This window comes from Ursus arctos, unplaced genomic scaffold (genome assembly GCF_023065955.2).
Source record: "Ursus arctos isolate Adak ecotype North America unplaced genomic scaffold, UrsArc2.0 scaffold_8, whole genome shotgun sequence".
NCBI classification, from domain to species: domain Eukaryota; kingdom Metazoa; phylum Chordata; class Mammalia; order Carnivora; family Ursidae; genus Ursus; species Ursus arctos.
In genome coordinates, this window is record NW_026623100.1 from 37,933,197 (window position 1) to 37,952,563 (window position 19,367).

Genomic DNA, 19,367 nt, shown 5'->3' on the forward strand with positions numbered 1-19,367 from the left:
GTCTCTGCTGCTCCCCCTGCTTGTGCTCTCTCACTTGCTCTTTCTCTTTGTGTCAAATAAATAAAATCTTTAAAAAAAGAAAAGAAAAGCTTTTACATATTCCTGGAACTCTAGAAGACTGTTTACATGCATAGGCCTATGTGTATTCTCAGGAAAGACCTAAAAAGACCCTACCCTTTATCTCTGGTTGTGCTCGAGTCTCTGTGTAAGAAGAAAAGGAAGGCTAAGGCAGAGTTGACAACTGCCTGGCTCAAAGTTGAAGGCATGTCCTGATATGCACGCAGAACCCCTTTTGTAAATCTTCCTGATTTACTGGTTCAAGGTGTTTAAGGAAATCTCTGTTTAGGTATTAACTGACCAACTAAACTAGTTGAGTAGAAACTTCAGTAGATTTTACAGAATTCATTCAGAGAAGTTACTTTAAAAAAACAACAGCAAACTTTGGGGAGTAGATAGAATCTGATTTCTGAAATTACCATACATTATTATTTAAGATGTTAAGTTTTCAACAAAAAAATTATAAGCTATGAAATTAAAAACCAAAAAATATGGTACATACACAAGAAAATAGCAGTTTAGGAATTGTCTCTGGGAAATTCCAGATGTTAGACTTACTAAACAAAGACTTAATTAGCTATTTAAAATATGTTCAAAGAACTAAATGAAACCATATCTAAAGAGCTAAAGAGGGGCACCTGGGTTGCTCAGTTGGTTAAGTGTCCAACTCTTGATTTTGGCTCAAGTCATGTTCTCAGGGTCGTGAAATTGAGCCCCACATCAGGCTCTGCACTGGGCGTGGAGCCTGCTTAATATTATTTGTCTTCCTCTTCCTCTGCCCCCACTCCTGCTCATGTGCTTGCTCACTCACTCGCTCTCTCAAAAAATAAAAATAACAAATTGAAGTATGAGAACAGTGTCTTTTTTTTTTTTTAAGATTTTATTTATTTATTTGACAAAGAGAGACAGCCAGCGAGAGAGGGAAAACAAGCAGGGGGAGTGGGAGAGGAAGAAGCAAGCTCCCAGCAGAGAGGCCTGACATGGGGCTTGATCCCAGAATGCCGGGATCACTCCCTGAGCCGAAGGCAGATGCTTAACGACTGAGCGACCCAGGCACCCCAAGAACAGTGTCTTTTTTTTTTTTTTTAAGATTTTATTTATTTGACAGAGAGAGGGAGAGCCAGCGAGAGAGGGAACACAAGCAGGGGGAGTGGGAGAGGAAGAAGCAGGCTCATAGCGGAGGAGCCTGATGTGGGGCTTGATCCCATAACGCCAGGATCACGCCCTGAGCCGAAGGCAGACGCTTAACGACTGAGCCACCCAGGTGCCCCCAAGAATAGTGTCTTAACCAAATAGATAATATCAATGAAAAGTTACAAATTACAAAAAAAAGAAAAATCCAAAGAGAAATTCTGGAGTTGAAAGCACAATAAATAGAATTTAAAATTCACTAGGAAAGCTCAGTATCATATTTGAACAGGCAGAATAAAGAATCAGTGAATGTGAAGATAGGCCAATTGAGATTATTCAGTGTGAGAAACAGAAAAAAAAATGAGGAAGAAGGAATAGAATTTCAGAATCTTACGGGATACCATCAAGAATACTATTTTACATAGAGTGGGCGTTGCAGAAGGAGAGACAATGAGACTGAAAGAATATTTGGAGAAATAATGACCAAAAACTTCCCAAATTTTATGACTACTATTAATCTATACATCTGATAAAGCTGAAGGAAACCCAAACAGGATAAACTTAAAGAGATCCACAATTAGACACATCATAATTAAACTGTTAAGAGACAAAGAGAATGTTGAAACCAGCAAGAGTACAAGGGATCCTCAATAAGATTAATAGCTGATTTCTCATCAGAAACCGTGAAGGCCAGAAGGCATTGCAATTATGTATTCAAAGAGCTGAAAGAAAAAGAAACTATCAACCAATAACTCTGTATCTAGTGGTACTACCCTTCAAAAATGAAGGAAAAATTAAGACATTCTCAGATAAACTGAGTTTATTGGTAGCAAACTGACCTATAGGAAATACTAACGGGATTCTTCAGGATGAAATGAGTGGACACCACCAGTAATTTGAATCCATATTAAAAAATAAAGAGCACTGGTAAAAATAAAAGACAGTATAAATGTATTTTTGCTTATAATTCCATTTTCTTTCATATGACTTTAAAGACAAACACATGAAACAATAATAATAAATTTCTGTTGTACAAAAATGTGTAGAGATATTACTTATGAAAATAATAGCATAAAGAAGGGAAGAGACAGAGCTATACAGGAAAAATGTTTTTATATACTGTTGAAATTGGTATTAATCCAAATAGATTGTTAATTTATATTAAATATGAATGGTAATTCCTGAACAACCACTAAGACTATAACTCAAAAATATATAGTAAAAGACTCACTGTAGGAATTAAAATGCTATACTAGTAAATATCTACTTAACACAAAATAAGTACTAGTAGAGAAGTTGAGGAATAAAAAAGACATAATACTAGAGAAAAAAGTAGAAAAATAGCACACCTAAATCCTACATTATGTGTAATGATATTAAATGTAAATGGGTAATGCTTCTGTTAAAAAGGCAGAGATTGGCAAGGTAAATAAAAAGACATGATCCATCTGTATGCTCCCTACAAAAAAATGTCTTTAGTTTCAAAGACAAAATTGGTGGAAGTTAAAGGATCTAAAAGAATATGCCATGTAAACAGTAACCAAAGAGGACTAGATTGTCTATTACTAGATATAAGAACTAGGAAGATTGGTAGGGGAAGAAAGGGATAAAGAAAGGGGGGGTAATCAGAAGGGGGAATGAAGCATGAGAGACTATGGACTCTGAGAAACAAACTGAGGGCTTCAGAGGGGAGGGGGTGGGGGAATGGGATAGACTGGTGATGGGTAGTAAGGAGGGCACGTATTGCATGGTGCACTGGGTGTTATATGCAACTAATGAATCATCGAACTTTGCATCAGAAACCAGGGATGTACTGTATGGTGACTAACATAATATAATAGAAAAACATTAAAAAAAATAGACTTTAAATTTATTAGCAAAGATAAAGGAGATTTTATAATGATAAAAGGGTAAATTGATCAAGAAAATAAAATAGTTATAAATGTATATGCACCTAACAACAGAGTCCCAAATACATAAAGAAAAACTGACAATAAAAAAAAAACAAAAAAAACCCTGACACTGTTAAAGAGAGAAATACACAATTCAAGCCAGTAGTAAAGGTCACATATTATATAATTCCATTTATATGAGAGGTCCAGAACAAGCAAATCCGTATAGACAAAAAGTAGATTAGTGGTTGCCAGCAGCTGTAGGGGAGGGGGAAATGGAGACTAATTGCTAATGTGTATAGAGTTTCTTTTTGGGGTGACAAAAATGTGCTGGAATGAGATAGCAGCAATGATTATAAATACACTAAACTACTCATTTGTACACTTCTTAAATTGGTGGCTTTTATGTTGTTTGAATTATATCTCAATTTTTTAAAAGGGAGAGGCAGGGAGCTTCTGGGGAAGATGGCAGAGTAGGAGACTCCTACTCACCCCATCCCATGGATTGACCTAGATAACACTCAACATCAGTGTAAGTAATCCAAAAAATGACTCAGAGACTGGCAGAGCAGACTCTCCCCAGCTAATTGTAGTGAAGAGGGCACATGAAATATGGTAGGAAGGGCAAAGACTTGGGAACCAAGCTGACCCACAAGACTGACCATGGGAGGAGGGGACATGGCACGCCTGGAGAAGGAAGAGGAGCAGACCCCACACTAGGCACCCCAGGCGTGGGGCACCTGCGCTGAAAATAAATCCCCATAACATTTGGCTTTGAAGACCAGAGGGGCTTAACTTCTTGAGTTTCGATAATCACTGGGACTTAACACCAGGAACTTTAAAAATAAGCAGGCTGTGCTTTGGGATAACCAGAGGGCAATAGGAAACTGAGTCCCCACTTTTAAAGGGACAGCACAACAGCCCTTTCGAGATACAGTATAGAAGCAGCAGTTTGGAAAATGCCTAGAGGATATGGGAAGATCTATTTCCTAATCTCAGGTGTGCAGTAGGAGCAAGGATCTTTAGATTTCTCCAAGAACAAAAGAGCCAGTGCCATTTCTTTTCCCCATCTGCAATCCTAGATACATGCGTATTTGGTGGAAGAACCATGAACACTCTCCACCTAGCTTTGCTAATAGGATGCCCCACTCCCATGTTGTGGGACCCCCATGGATCTGCCCCATCCAAACTGCTCTCAGCAGGAGTTCTCCAAAAGGTTCCGGGTCTTCTCCCACAAGCATACCAACACATATGTAGCTTTGCTAACAATGTCCTGCCCCCACATTCTCCTGCGGATTTGCTCCATCTGACCCACCCTTGGCCACCGAGTCCATCCAAAGTGACACCAGAAGCATGGCATTGTGCAGGTAGCCCCAGCAGTGACCAGGACCACTCCAAGGTGATTCCCACCCTGGGTAGAGATGAAGATAAATACACACACCATTTCAGCTGTGGGCTGGGAGCAGACATCTGGTCTGACTGCAGGCCCTGCCCACCAACAAAAGCCTCTCAGGGGACAACACAAGGAGAGCACCCTGCAGTTCAGTCCAACTGCAGCTCTAACAAACATCTGGTCTTACCCAACTCAACCACAAGGCAGCCCCAGACTGGCCCCTAGCAACAGAGAGACTAAACCTGCCCACTACAAACAAAGAGACCCATTGCAGCTGACTGGACTGAAGGCAAATATGGCTTAACCACAGTAGTAGGACCCATGCAATACATGTAGGAGACACCCCTGAAGTGCCAGTTTCTGGTGAACAGGGAACATTGCATTGCATGGCACCACAGGACCTCTTCTTCATAAGGCCACTACTTTCAAGAGCAGATGATGTAGCTGACTTTTCTAACAGAGAAACAGAGTTAGAAGAAGTGAAGCAGAGGAATATGTGCCAATGAAAGAACAGGACAAAATCACAGCAAGAGAGCTAAACAAAATGGAGATAAGCAATATGCCTGCTAGAAAATATAAAGTAATGGTAATAAAGATATTCACTGGACTTGAGTAAAGAGTGGCGGATCTCAGTGAGAACCTCAACAAAGAGAAAATATAAAAAAGAATCAATCATTGATGAAGAACTCAATAACTGAAATTAAAAATGCACTAGAGAGAATAAATAGACTAGAGAACACAGAAGAATGGATCAATGAGCAATGGAAGACAGTAATAGAAAGCAATCAAGTTGAACAGAAGATAGAAAAATAATGATGAGAATAGGTTAGGGGAACTTGATGCTATTAAGCATGACATTCACATTATAGGGCTCTCAGAAGGAGAAGAAAGGGAGCAGAAAATTTATTCAAATAATAGCTGAAAACTTCTCGAATCTGGGGAAGAAAACAGAAATCCAGATCCAGATCCTAAATGTAAGAAAGACAATGGAACAAAATACGTACTTATTGGGAAAATTATATAATTCAAGGATTTATGGACCCAAGTGCGTAGTTGTTAAGCAATATGGCAACAAAGAGATTTTCACAAATATACAGGAGCTCGAAAACATACTCTACCTTCATCCTTTCTTTTTTTTTTTAATTAAGTTTTAAATTTTAATTCCAGTATAGTTAACATACAGTGTTATATTAGTTTCAGGTGTACAACATAGTGATTCAACAATTCTATACATCATTACTCAGTGCTCATCATAATAAGTATACTCTTAATCCCCTTCACTTATTTCATGCAACCAACCCCCCCCGGTACACTTTATTTTAAATGAGTACCCTCAGTTAGTTTTTTTCCAACAAGAACACTTTTACTTGAACACTTCAGAATACATAGTTCTAAAATATATATATAAAATATTCCATCCAAGAAAAATAGAATACACATTTTCTTCAAGTACACACAAGAGAATTCCCTGGTTAAATCACTTGAAAAGAAATAGAACAAATATTACAGATTTAAGAAAACTGAAATATACCAAGTGTATTTTCCAACCATGATGATATAAAACTAAAATCAACAATAAAACAAAGCTGGAAAATCTATAATATAAATATGAAATATTGAATATGTAAATATTAACACACTATTGCTCCAGTGATGGGCCAAATAAATGAAATGGCAAATCAAAATATGTCTCAAAAGAAAAAACACAATATTCCAAAACGTATGGCTTGCAGCAAAAGCAGATATTAGAGTGAAATTTATGCCATAAATGCTTGTAATATTAAGGGAAAATTTCAAATTAACAACATCACACCCCAAGGAACTAGAAAAAGAAGAAATGTAGCTGTAATTTAGTAGAGGAAGGGAACAACAAAGAAGAATCAGAGATAAGTAAAATAGAGACCAGAATAAACAATAACATAACATTGAAAGTAGTGACCAGATTTTCAAAAAACAAACAAACAAAATTGGCAATGCTTTAACTACATCAACTAAGAAAAAAAAGAAGTCTCAAAAACCAAAATGAGAAATGGAAGAGAAAACAAAATAATAGATAACCACAGAAATATAGTGTGAAAGCAGATTATTATAAACAGTTATATACTAACAAATCAGATAACTTAGAAAAATATAACCAGATAACTCCTAAAAATGCACAAATTACCAAGATTGCATCATGAATCTTGAAACCAAGAAGTAGGAAATCTTCTTAGTCCAATAACAAGAATGAAAGTTGAATTAGGAATAAAAAATCTCCCAACACAGAAAAGCCCAAGACTCTATGGTTTCATTGGTGAATTCTACCAAACATTAAAAAAAAAATTAATGACAATCTTTATCAAAATCTTAAAATAATGGAGGAGAGGAAACACATCAAAATCATTCCATGAGGCCAGTACTACCCCGATACCAAAGCAGGATAAAAACAACATAAGAACAAAAAAGTCTAGTTTGTCCAATATAAGTTTGCTGTTCCAAGTTTCTTGTGACATCCGTTTGCGTGGTAAAGTTTTCTCCACCCCCTCACTTCATTCAGCAGGAATCTTTAGGTCTGAAATGAGTCTCTTTTAGGCAACCTTCATACTGTCTTGAAAAATTAATTTGAAGACTCTCCAGCTGAAGAGGTGGCTCTAAGTGAAGAGTTCCAGAAAGAGTAATGAAGCAGCGGTGAGCTTTGAAGCCAGGTTAACAGAACATTCATCAAAATAGAAATTTTATTTACAAGGTGAACAAAAAGTGTCAGAAGTCAATTTCGGGATGAAAAGCATAAAAACAAAACCAATTTGATTTGTGCTTCATAGAAGAGACCAAAGAAGTTGTATTTTATTCATGATTTGGTGATCAGATAGGTTAAAGAAGTTCTTATAAAAGTAATATGTTATCAAAAGCACAGGCAACAAAAGAAAACTGGATTTTATGAAAAGTTAAAACTTTTGTATGTCAAAAAAGTCAACAGAGTAAAAAGGTAATTCACAGAATTAGAACAATGTGCAAATCATATATTTGATAAGGGATTAATATTCAGAATATATGAAGAACTCTTACAACTCAACAACAGCCAACAGTCTAATTTTAGAATGGGCACAGGATCTGAATAGACATTTTTCCAAGAAAGATGCACAAATGGTCAAAAACATTAAAACAATGCTGTACATTATTAGTCATGAGGGAAACAGAAATCGAAACCACAGTGAGATACCTCTCCATACCCATTAGGATGGCTGTTATCAAACAGAAAAAATAACAAGGTTTGGTGGGGATATGGAGAAATTGCAACCCTTGTGTATTGCTGGTGGGAGCTTAAAAGGATGTAGCCACTACAGAGAGCAGTGTAGTGGTTACTAAAAAAGTTAAGCATAGAGGAGTGCCTGAGTGGCTCAGTCGGTTAAGTGTTGGACTCTTGATTTCAGCCCAGGTCGTCATCTCGAGGTCAGAGACCGAGCCCTGTGTTGGGCTCCATGCTGGATGTGGAGCCTGCTTAAGATTCTCTCTCTCCCTCTCCCTCTATTCCCCTCCCGCATTGTGCACATGCTTGCTCTCTCTTAAAAAAAATTTTTTTTAATGTTAAACATGGAATTACTATATGCTCTAACATATACCCAAAAGAATTGAAAGCAGGGATTTGAACAGATGCTCATGATACAACTCAAATGTCTATCAGCTGATGAATACATACATAAAATGTGATGCATATATGCAGTGGAATATTACTCAGCCTTAAAAAGAGTGAAATTTGGCACATGCTACATTGTTGATGAACCCTGAAGATACTGTGTTAAATGAATAAGCTAATCACAAAGAGATAAATATTCTAAGATTCCACTTATATGGGGTACCTAGAGTAGTCAGATTCACAGAGACAGAGTAGAACAGTGGTTACCAAGGGTTGAGGGGAGGAGAAAAGGGAGTTATCATTTAATAGGTATAGTTTTGGTTTGTGAAAATGTGTGAATTCTGGAGATGTAGGATATGATGGTTGCACGTAAGTGTGAATGTACTTAAAGCCACTGAACTATATACTTAAAAATGGTTAGAATGGCAAATTGTATGTATATTTTACCACGATAAAAAAACGCTAAAAAAAATACTGGAAAAACTCTAATAGAATTTTTTTTTAAGATTTTATTTATTTATTTGAGAGAGAGAGAGAGCATGAGAGAGGTGAGGGTCAGAGGGAGAAGCAGACTCCCCGCCAAGCAGGGACTGACACGGGATGCAGGGCTAGATCCTGGGATTCCGGGATCATGACCCTTGCTGAAGGCAGTCACCCAACCAACTGAGCCGCCCAAGTGCCCCTCTAATAGAATTAAAAAAAAAAAAATTTTTATTTATTTATTTGACAGAGAGACAGCCAGCGAGAGAGGGAACACAGGCAGGGGGAGTGGGAGAGGAAGAAGCAGGCTTCCAGCGGAAGAGCCTGATGTGGGGCTCGATCCCAGGACTCCAGGATCATGCCCTGAGCCGAAGGCAGACACTTAACGACTGAGTCACCCAGGCGCCCCTCTAATAGAATTTTAAAACTTGGTATCTATCTTCCAAATTACTGTTGAGTGTACAAAATTAGCAAAGTAGCATAGAACAAGAACAGGAGGGACACCTGGATGGCTCTGTCAGTGGGTTAAGCGTCTGCCTTCGGCTCAGGTCATGATTCCAGCGTCCTGGGATCAAGTCTGCATCGGGCTTATTGCTCAGTGGGGAGCCTGCTTCTCCCTCTGCTAGCTGCTCCCCCTGCTTGTGTGATCGCTCTCCCTCTCCCTGACAAAAAATAAATAAAATTAAAAAAAAAAAAAAAAAAAAAAGAACAAGAACAGGAAACCAAAAAAAAAAAAAAACATTAAGATAGCATACAGTCAAATGAATGGATTACAGTGAAATTTTTTAGCTGTGGTAAATAGCATACATTGGCATTTTATCATACATGCATTTAATTTAAGCATGTTCAATTACATATATTTAACAAAAAAGGAGAGAAAGCATATGTCTTTTAGCATATGTCTGTGCAGGAGTTGGGGGCGCCTGGGTGGCACAGTGGGTGGAGCGTGCAACTCTTGATGTCTGGGTTCTGGGTTCAAGCCCTGCATTAGGTATAGAGATTCCTTAAAAATAAAATCTTAAAAAAGTTGCAAGAGTTGTGTGCAGTCTATATTCTCTAAACGTATTATGATGGAATTTGAGACGGGTGATGGGAAACCTCTCTTTTCAAAGTTTACTGTCCTCATTTGCCTTTAATAATAGTTTAAATAGTTTATCTTGATTCCCTGAGAATGATTCTAGAGTTAAAGTGTCTTTTTGTTACAACATGGCCTCTAAACACAAGCCAGGTACTTCATCGGGTGCTCAGAAGCAGGCACAGTGATTTGTTGCAAGCCAAAAGGGAAAAGTACACTCTGGTGAATTTGTTGAGCCGATAGGATGTCAATTTCAACTGGGTGCTTTTTTTAAGGAACCTTCCTGGGGTAATTTCAACCTTGTATGGTTTTTCATTTTATATGCTGACTCTAAACTCAAGATTCCATTAAAAATTTATCTTGAATTGAGTGGGGAAAAAAAACCCCAGATGTGAAACTACATACATTGCATTCCCTGTATATATTCATTCCAAAACATATAAAACCAAAGTTTGGTTGTTTTGTTTTGTTTTGTTTTTCTTAAGGTGACAAAAGCTTTCAGTTCATGTTCATATTTTTCTTCAACCCAAAAGTATTAAAGCTCTTACTGTGTTCCTGGCAGATACTATACTAGGTGCTACATTTACAGAGGCAAAATAAACATGGTCCCCAGTTTATGGAGTATGTGGAATGTTGTTACAGGTAGTAAGCAAATAGACCACAAATAAGTACTTAATTACAAATGATAAGTGTTAAGAAAATAAAGTAGAACTGGACGAGAATAATAAAAGTACCCAGTTTAGTTTTAGGAGCTCCTAAAGGCCTTTGCAAAGAAAAAACTTTAGAGATGAAGTCTGTAGGATAAAGGGGGTTAGGTAGGCAAAGAGTAGAGAATGACGGAATGGGCAAAGCTCCTGAAACAGGAAAGAGCTTGATGCACTTGACAAATGAGAATGCAGTGTGGTTAGAGCAGAATGGTGGCTAGATATGGTTAGGTAGGTAGGGCCAAGATCATTCAGTGTCTTGTAAATCATATTAAAACATTTGTATTTTATTCTAGTAGGCAGCTGTGGTTTCATTTACATTTGTAAAATTTATCTGGCTGCTAGATGGAGAGCCACTTCATAGGTGGGAAGGCAGGGAGCCAAGGTGGGAATGCTAGAAGCGTGGGGATGAGGATACCAGTTAGTCAGAAGGCTATTGACCATAAACAGAGTTGGTTTACACATTTAAGGTTGTATACAAGGGTGCCACATAAAAGATGGTACTGTTAACATCATATGGACATATGCTATTTTTTATGAAAATACACAGGTGAGTATGAAGTTTTCAGATCTCCAGTTAGAGTTCCAGAGCAGTGTTAACTCCCTTCTTGCCCCAAACAAAAATCTATACTTACACGTCCTACAGTTGTGCTTGGATGCCTGAAAATAAGTACACATACGCTTGTTGGCATACACACATGCATGTGGCTACACTGTCTTTCAGTTGCCTGTCAGCTCCACTGACTTGTTTCTCTTCCTCATGCACCACTGCCCTCAGGGACTTATTGTTCCCCCCCTGACTGTGAACCTGACGTACTCACCTCTCTTAGAGAACAAAGGGTGGTGGTGAAGAGTATGCATGTGCTTGTTGCTGGTGGGGTGTGTTCTCTGGTATCTGGAAGTATTTGTGAGGAGAATGAGCCCCATGTACAGTTGTGTTGTTGTACCATAATGTATAATATCTTAATATCTTTAATTAAGAAAGGGACACCTTTTTCTAATTTCTACCAAAGGTGCTGTAAGGACTAGCTGTGTCTTAAATGCTAGAATCTGAAGCTCAAAAGAAAGATCTCAGCTAGAGATACATATTTGTTGGTCATCAGCATATAGATAGATAGTGTTCCATCCATTAGTAATTGATGAGTCCACCCAGGAAGAGAAAAGAGTTCTGACCCCTGGAGGAACTCCAGCATTGAGAGATTTGGTAGAAGGAAGGATACTAAGGATTTGCCAGAGAGGTAGGGAGCAAATGAGAGAAAGTGATGTCACAGCAGCTGAGAATAAGCCCAGTTTAATCTGTACATATAACCCAGCAGACTTAGTAGGATCCTTGCAATCTGTCCTAAAAAATGCTTCATGACTTAATTACATTTGCACTGTACTAATGAGACTGATACTCAGCTCTTATTGTCATATATGTTTTAGGTGCTCAGAAATGTACTTCACCTCTTTTTATGGCATGGATAAACTTCTCTTACCAGTGGACGTAGGAATATTGAGATGTTTTTTAAAAGAAAATAAAATTACTTTCCGATCTTGTATTTCTTTATCACATAAGGTTTTCCTTTCAGTGTTTTGTGTCTTGTATTGTTGCCGGATTAATCTTCCTAAAACATAGCTGATTACATTTTCCCTTTATTAAAAATTTTTTGAGGATGTTACATTTCATGTACAATAAAATTTGTACACTCTTTAGCCTGGGATTCCATGCTCTGCTGAATTTTGCCCCAAACAATTATTTTTTAGTATTTCCCACCGCTTTCTTTAATGTATTCTGTAATCTGGCCTGACCACAAAGTGGCTGCTGTTCTTACATACTTTTTGCTTTCGTGCCTCCTTGTCTTTGCTCATGCTTCACCTCTCCCTAAAATGTCTGTCTTCCTTCCTCTGCATATTTCAAAAAGCCTACATATTTTCCAGGTTACAGTTTGTATTCTTTCTTTAAAAAACTTCCTGAACTGGAAATTGTCTTTCTTCTGAACTGATACTCTATATATTTTCTGTCATTTGCTGTCGTTTGCTTCTCCACCGTCTATTGTTGCAATTTGTTATACGTGTCTGACAGCTTCCATTTGACTGACATCGCCTTCTGATCACATTACAACATTCCTATTGCAGTACCTTTTTAATAGAAGCAGTTTAAGAGGTAAATTTTTTGTCTTTCTTCAACTTCATATCTACGTTTGTGTTAATTATACTACTTTGCCACTTTTCTGTAGGATCCAATGATGCCATTGCTCCAGACTTCCCGGCAGAAGTACTAGGCACGAGGGATGATGACCTGCCAGTCACTGATAACATGAAACATAAAGAGGGGATCTACAGTAAGAGGGCAGTGGTGAAGGCACCCTTGCCCGTGGGGGGGAAACCCCCTCAGAAAGATAATGCAGGTAATGCATTGGCTTTGTATATTTTGTGGCCTTTTTTTTTTTTTCTGGTTATCCTAAATGAGAATATTGTCCAGTCTTTATCTTATTTCTGGTGTTATACAAACTTTTCTGTTAGCGATTTTATTGGGTGTAAACAAGAAGTTAAAATATTTATGAAATCTTTTAAAATGCTTCACAGATTTCTTAAACCTAATAACTTTATTTTCACTATGGGAAATAAAATATACTGTAATTTTTGAAGTGAAATAATATCTAATCAGGTATATTTTAGAAACAAATCCATAGAAAATCTTGATTAAATTTGCTTCATGAATTTATCTGATCGTACAAACTAATATTTTCATAGATTGGATTTTGCAAGAAAGTATATGGCTCACCTGATGTTTTAAATTTTCTTTTCATTTTGGGGCTCCTGGGTGGCACAGTCATTAAACGTCTGCTTTAGGCTCAGGGTGTGATCCCAGCGTTCTGGGATCGAGCCCCGCATCAGGCTCCTCGGCTAGGAGCCTGCTTCTTCCTCTCTCACTCCCCCTGCTTGTGTTCTCTCTCTCGCTGGCTGTCTCTCTCTCTGTCAAATAAATAAATAAAATCTTTTAAAAATTAATTAATTAATTAATTTTCTTTTCATTTTGCTCCCAACATTGAAAAATAAGATTTTGGGCTTCCCTTGAAAAAATCAGAGTATCTGGTTGCACTCAGCTTGCATTCCCCCATGGCAATAATCACCTGCCCCTGGTGCATGGCTGTTCCCTGCAGAGAAGATATGCATTCTTGTGTTTGCTTCAAGTCCCCACACTTCTCAGAGCTGGTCTGCTTCATTCCACCTTATCTGTCTGGTCACTATGGGTATTTGAATTTTCAACCCTATCCCCAGATATAGGCCCCACTGTTTTATGAAACTTTTTAATCTTTAGAGACCTGCTTGATTTTTTTCCTCTGCATCCCTGACATTGTACTTCCCCAGTTGATACATGGTTGTATTTATTAAATGGAAACTGAAAATTCTACATGTCTAATTGCCTGCGTTGCTTTATTCCATTTACTGTTTTTATTCCTGTGCATAGCTATTAGTTGAATAGGTGCTGCTGATCCCAAGGCAATTTTTAAACATAGGATAGCTCTACGTTCCAGTTTGGGTACATATTGCTGATAATACATGCAATAAAGTAAAAAAATTCAGAAACATCCTTGAAATTGATAAACTCTAAATTCAGCATAAATGTTGCTATTAAAAAGAGAATGGCATCTCTGAGGCTTTACATAGGGAATCATATCTGTAATGTTCTGTTTCTTAAGCTCTTTGGTAGACACATTATGTTATGTCTTTAGTAATCTCTGTTGCTTTTCTGATTTCTTTTTTGAAAAATATTCATACTTAGTGATGAGCTGAACCTCTTTTCGACGCATTGTAAAAACATAACCACTATTAACTGTTATCCTAGTTGTTTTATTGGTGATTTTTAATATATTTAATAATATTATTTTACACTTGTTTTCTCATATAATAAGAAAGAAAAGAGCTGATTTAAAAAAAACAATAAGGTTAGATAAATCTCTAGCAAGTATGACCAAGAAAAACAGAAAGAAAGTAGAAAATACTAAGCAATTTTAAAAGGATATAATTTCAGGAGATTTTTAAAAATGATAAGAATATTATATATAAAATCTAGATGGCACAGATGCTTTTCTAGGATGATATGAAATACCAAATTGTCTCAATAAGTGACAAAAACTTTGAATAAACCAAAGAACTGAAAAGAGTTGTTCATATCCACTTTTATACTTTGAAAAAGACATTGATTTTTTTTTTTTAACTTGTGTCAAACCACTGAAGAACAGATTTCATTTAAAGTGGTATTTTAGGCTAAAATTAACAAGTCAGGAAATGACACATGTTGGCGAGGATGTGGAGAAAGGGGAACCCTCTTACACTATTGGTGGGAATGCAAGCTGGTGCAGCCAGTCTGGAAGAGAGTATGGAGGTTCCTCAAAAGTTGAATGTCGGGGCGCCTGGGTGACTCAGTCGTTAAGCGTCTGCCTTCGGCTCAGGGCGTGATCCCAGAGTCCTGGGATCAAGCCCTGCATCGGGCTTCTCCACTGGGAGCCTGCTTCTTCCTCTCCCACTCCCCCTGCTTGTGTTCCCTCTCTCACTGGCTGTTTTTCTTTCCGTCAAAAAAAAAAAAAAAATTGAAAGTAGAGCTACCCTATGACCCAGCAATTTTACTATTGGGTATTTACCCCAAAGATACAAATGTAGTGATCTGAAGGGGCACCTGCACCCCCATGTTTATACCAGCAATGTCCACAATAGCTGAATTATGGAAAGAGCCCACATGTCCATCGACAGATGAATGGGTAAAGAAGAGGTGATATATATACACAATGGAATATCACTCAGTCATCAAAAAAATGAAATCTTGCCATTTGCAACAACATGGATGGAACTAGAGGGTATTATGCTAAGCAAAATAAGTCAATCACAGAAAGACAGTGATTATATGATCTCACTCATATGTGGAATTTCAGAAACAAAACAGAGGATCATAGGGGAAGAGAGGAAAAAATAAAACAAGACGAAACCAGAGAGGGAGACAAACCATAATAGACGCTTAATCATAGGAAACAAACTGAGGGTTGCTGGAGGGAAAGGGGGTGGGGGGATGGGGTAACTGGGTGATGGGCATTAAGGAAGGCACATGATGTAATGAGCACTGGTTATTATATGACAGGTGAATCACAGGCCTGTACCTCTGAAACCAATAATACATTAAATGTTAATTAATTGAATTTAAATTTAAAAAATGTTTAAAAAATAGGGGTGCCTGGGTGGCACAGCGGTTAAGCGTCTGCCTTCAGCTCAGGGCGTGATCCCGGTGTTCTGGGATCGAGCCCCACATCAGGCTCCTACGCTATGAGCCTGCTTCTTCCTCTCCCACTCCCCCTGCTTGTGTTCCCTCTCTCGCTGGCTGTCTCTATCTCTGTCGAATAAATAAATAAAAATCTTTAAAAAATATATTTAAAAAATAAAGTGGTATTTTATTTAAACCATCGTTGTACACAGAAAAATAGGAAAAGCTTTCCAATTCATGTTGTATGTTGTAAACCCACCATAATTGTCACAACTTAAAAGGTGTGATGGGGCCTAGGAGATGCTTTTTTTTCTTAATATATAAAGAGGTTTGGGGTTTTGTTTAGACTTTGGGGGGGGTTACTTGCCTATTGTGTTTATTCTTTTCCTTCTCTGTGGAATTACATGATAATCATTATTCCAGATGCCCAAGTTCAAGTTTCCCTCATTGGGGATGAAGACATCTCAGATAAAAACCAGAAAAAGGAGATCTATAATAAAAAGGCAGTGACTAAGGCTGCCCAACCTGAAGAAAAAGAATCCTTGCAGAAAACAACTGAAGGTAACTGAACTGAATTATCTGTGTATTATTTTCTTCTGGCCTTCTAAAATGAATGTAGACAGAAAAGTATTCTCTGTTCCCTTACTGTCTTCAGCCTTTGTCTTGCTCATATGTGAAATAGCATATTAGATACAATTTTTTGGCATAGATTGGCAGGTAAAATTAACATTTTAAAAGCTCTTTAAGACATTGCTGGACAACTTTGTGACTATAGTACACAAGTTAATCTCATTGCCGGAAATTCATATAATGGACTTTACTGATAAAAGAAACTTTACTGATAAGAAAATTCAGTTCCACAAGATGCTCACTCTTTAATACTATTGTAGTACATAAACCTTTTTCTCTAAGAATTCAGCTTGTTTACTTCTTAAGTACCTATCCAGTTAATTTACTTCAATGGGATTATGCTGATTAAAAAATGACCATAATAGCATGTTAAAGTTAGGATTTGTTTTGGCTCTGAGAGATGAAAACAAAGACAAAGTAACATTGACTTAAGACAGGAAATTATTTCACTTTCTTGTAAAAATCCAGATATGGGCTCCAGTGTATCAAGGAACAAAGCTGTTTCTCTCCTGTTGCTCCAACATTTTTAGCTTCCATTCTCATGCAGTAGCCATCTGGCCTGTATTCCAGCCAGCGGAAGGGAAAAAAGGGAAAGAAAAAAGTATATTCCTTCTTTAAATACTTCTCAAAAGTTACATGTACCATTCCCCTTCCATCCTATTGGCCAGAGTTAGTCACACATCCATACCAAGCTGTGTTGCCAGGAGGCTGGGAAATATCATCTTTATTCTGGTAACCATTTGCCCAGTAAAGTCAAGGTTTTATTTTATTTTTTTTAAATACAAAAATCTTCATTTTCTCATGTGAAAGAATCACATCCATATTCATTCTGACAGCTTTACCAGGCTTGGCCACCCAGTAGGTAACACATACCCTTAGTTATTTGGAAAGTTACTGCATGGCCCTTTAACTGATCAAGTTGGAGCAAAGTGGTCACTTTCCCGCAGTCAGACCCCGGCTTCATCTTCCACAAGGACACCTTACTCAGAACAGGCTGTGTGGTGCCTACAATTGAGTCTCGTCTCCAGATTATGAAACCAATGAAGTTAGCAGGAGTCTTGTGCCTTCTTTCATTTCAGAGTATCATGTTTACTGAAGTGAAGCTTTCTGAGTGGGGAGACCAAAGTACTGCCTGCTCAGTAAAACAAAACAAAACAAAAAACCCAACCCTGTAGTGCTCTAGATTGCAGGCAGGCAGCAGTAAGATAAATGTCAGTAGCCTGTTCCTGACAGATTATACAGCAGCCCTGGCTCAGGGATTTCTCTCCCTGCAAGGTTCTTTTTTTTTTTTTTTTTTTTTTAAGATTTTATTTTTTTAAGTCATCTCTATACCCAGTGTGCAGCTGGAACTTAGAACCCTGAGATCAAGAATCGCATGCTCTACCGACTGAGCCAGCCAGGCGCCCCTCCTTACCAGGTTCTTAAGATTGAAAGATTCAAAGTTGAATCTAAATAGTTTTGATGAATTTGCTGTGATCCAGGGGTGTTGGGACACTGTTTGAGAGTCAGCCTTTGGCTAGGGTTATGCTTCAGCTATCTTGAAAAGAAGTCCCTGGCTCCCTCTTATGCAAAGCCAGGGAATAGGAATTCAACCTAGAATATTTTTTATAGATCTCTTGGTATGTACTTGCCTCAAAAGGAGGCTTCCCAACTTATTTATAGCAAAGAACTCCAAGGCTCCAGAGATTCACCCTTAAAGGGCATGCATTCGGCCCTTATTCGTCTCAGGGGGTAAGTGGTCCAGGATGCTGCAATAAGTGGGTGGTTCTGGAGGATGAGGGCATATACCGACTACACAAAATCTGTGAGCTTAAGTTTTCTAGTCGATTCAAGAAACGGGTTCTCTGGCATAATGTCTCCATGAATAACTCTCTTTGAATGATGGTAAGACAGGGCATCTGCCAGTCCTGTTACAGAAGAGTAGTAGTCCTTTGCTCATCAGACTAACAGTTTGTGAAGTTCTCCATAGACAGGTCCAAGGGGTACATATTTTAGAATTAGGTCAACTAGTAGCATCATAGAAGTAGCCATACAATCTGAAAATATTTGGATGTCTAAGGTGGGATTGGATTTCTGCTTTTCTCAGCTGATGCTTACCTCTTACTTTCTCCAGTTGAGCTTTAAGTAATACTTTAAGAGCTAAGATACACTTGCTTTGTTTTTCTCTCCGCAAATAAACATTATCAAAATTTCTTTTACCCAGCAGGCGACCAAATCAAAATCTTCCTAAGTCCATTGTTTTGGGGGGGTTGTGTGTGTGTGTGTGTGTGTGTGTGTGTGTGTGTTTTATTCTTCATTTTACTGTTTTGACATGAGTTCCTTTTTCAGAATTATTTCCAAGGGCTGATGGCTAGGGCTGCTCTTTGGGGTATTATTCAGTGACCTAGGGATAGGACTAAGGACACTGGTTGCCTGTAATTGCTTCTGCTTCAGAATCTGAAGTAGTCAATGGCTGGAAACGAGCTTTTGTGCTCATGAAGGAACTCACTGGGAGGAATTTGAAGGACACGGGATCCCCTCAGCCTGTCCACTCTATTGTCAAGGTTTTATTTTAGAGGAAAGGAAAATGGATTTCAGAGGACAGCTGGTAGTCTCTGCCAATATTATAAATAGAAACATTTTGGAGCATAATTAGCCACCTCTCTTTTTTTGTGTATTGCTTGTTTTCATAAGTTATGTTGTATTCTAGGCAACAGTTCAAAATCTTACCCCCCTTTTTGCTGTTGCTAAATGACCGTTTTAGTAACAGATCCTGTTAATCTCATAATCAGAAAGTTTTCATTGCCCTTAAGAATAAAATCTAAACTCTTTTAGTACAGCCTTTCAGAATAGTAAAATCAGCTCCCAAACAACTTTTTAGGCAACTCTTTTCCTTATAAATTCTATACTCAAATAAACCATAATATACTTGCTCTATTTCTTAGATGTTCAGTTGCTTTCCTGACTTTCTTATTTTCATATGTAGTTACCTTTGCCTAAAATGCCTTTCCCTTTCTGTCTCAATGTGTATCCCAGGTTAGCTATCTTCTAACACCCAAATCAGTTGTTACTCTAGAATTCTTTCATGATCCTCCTAGCTAGAAGTAGTTTCTCCCTTTTTCAGTACCTATACTTCTTTCTCTTATGCGGTAATTCTTTTATTTTGTATGACAT

The 19,367-nt window shown here is 37.8% G+C and overlaps 1 protein-coding gene and 1 pseudogene across 13 annotated transcripts in view; one reads left to right on the top strand and one right to left on the bottom strand.

Annotated features, from left to right (window-relative positions):
* ALMS1 (ALMS1 centrosome and basal body associated protein) overlaps positions 1-19,367 on the top strand; it is a 208,891-nt gene that overhangs the window by 132,830 nt on the left and 56,694 nt on the right. For all 13 annotated transcript variants that reach the window (XM_044392239.3, XM_044392227.3, XM_057308925.1 and 10 more), the window contains 2 exons: positions 12,565-12,735; positions 16,008-16,145. In XM_044392239.3, coding sequence (XP_044248174.3) covers positions 12,565-12,735; positions 16,008-16,145 — 309 coding nt within the window. The remainder of the gene's footprint in view (positions 1-12,564; positions 12,736-16,007; positions 16,146-19,367) is intronic.
* Positions 16,590-18,979, bottom strand: LOC113269042 (aurora kinase A-like; annotated as a pseudogene).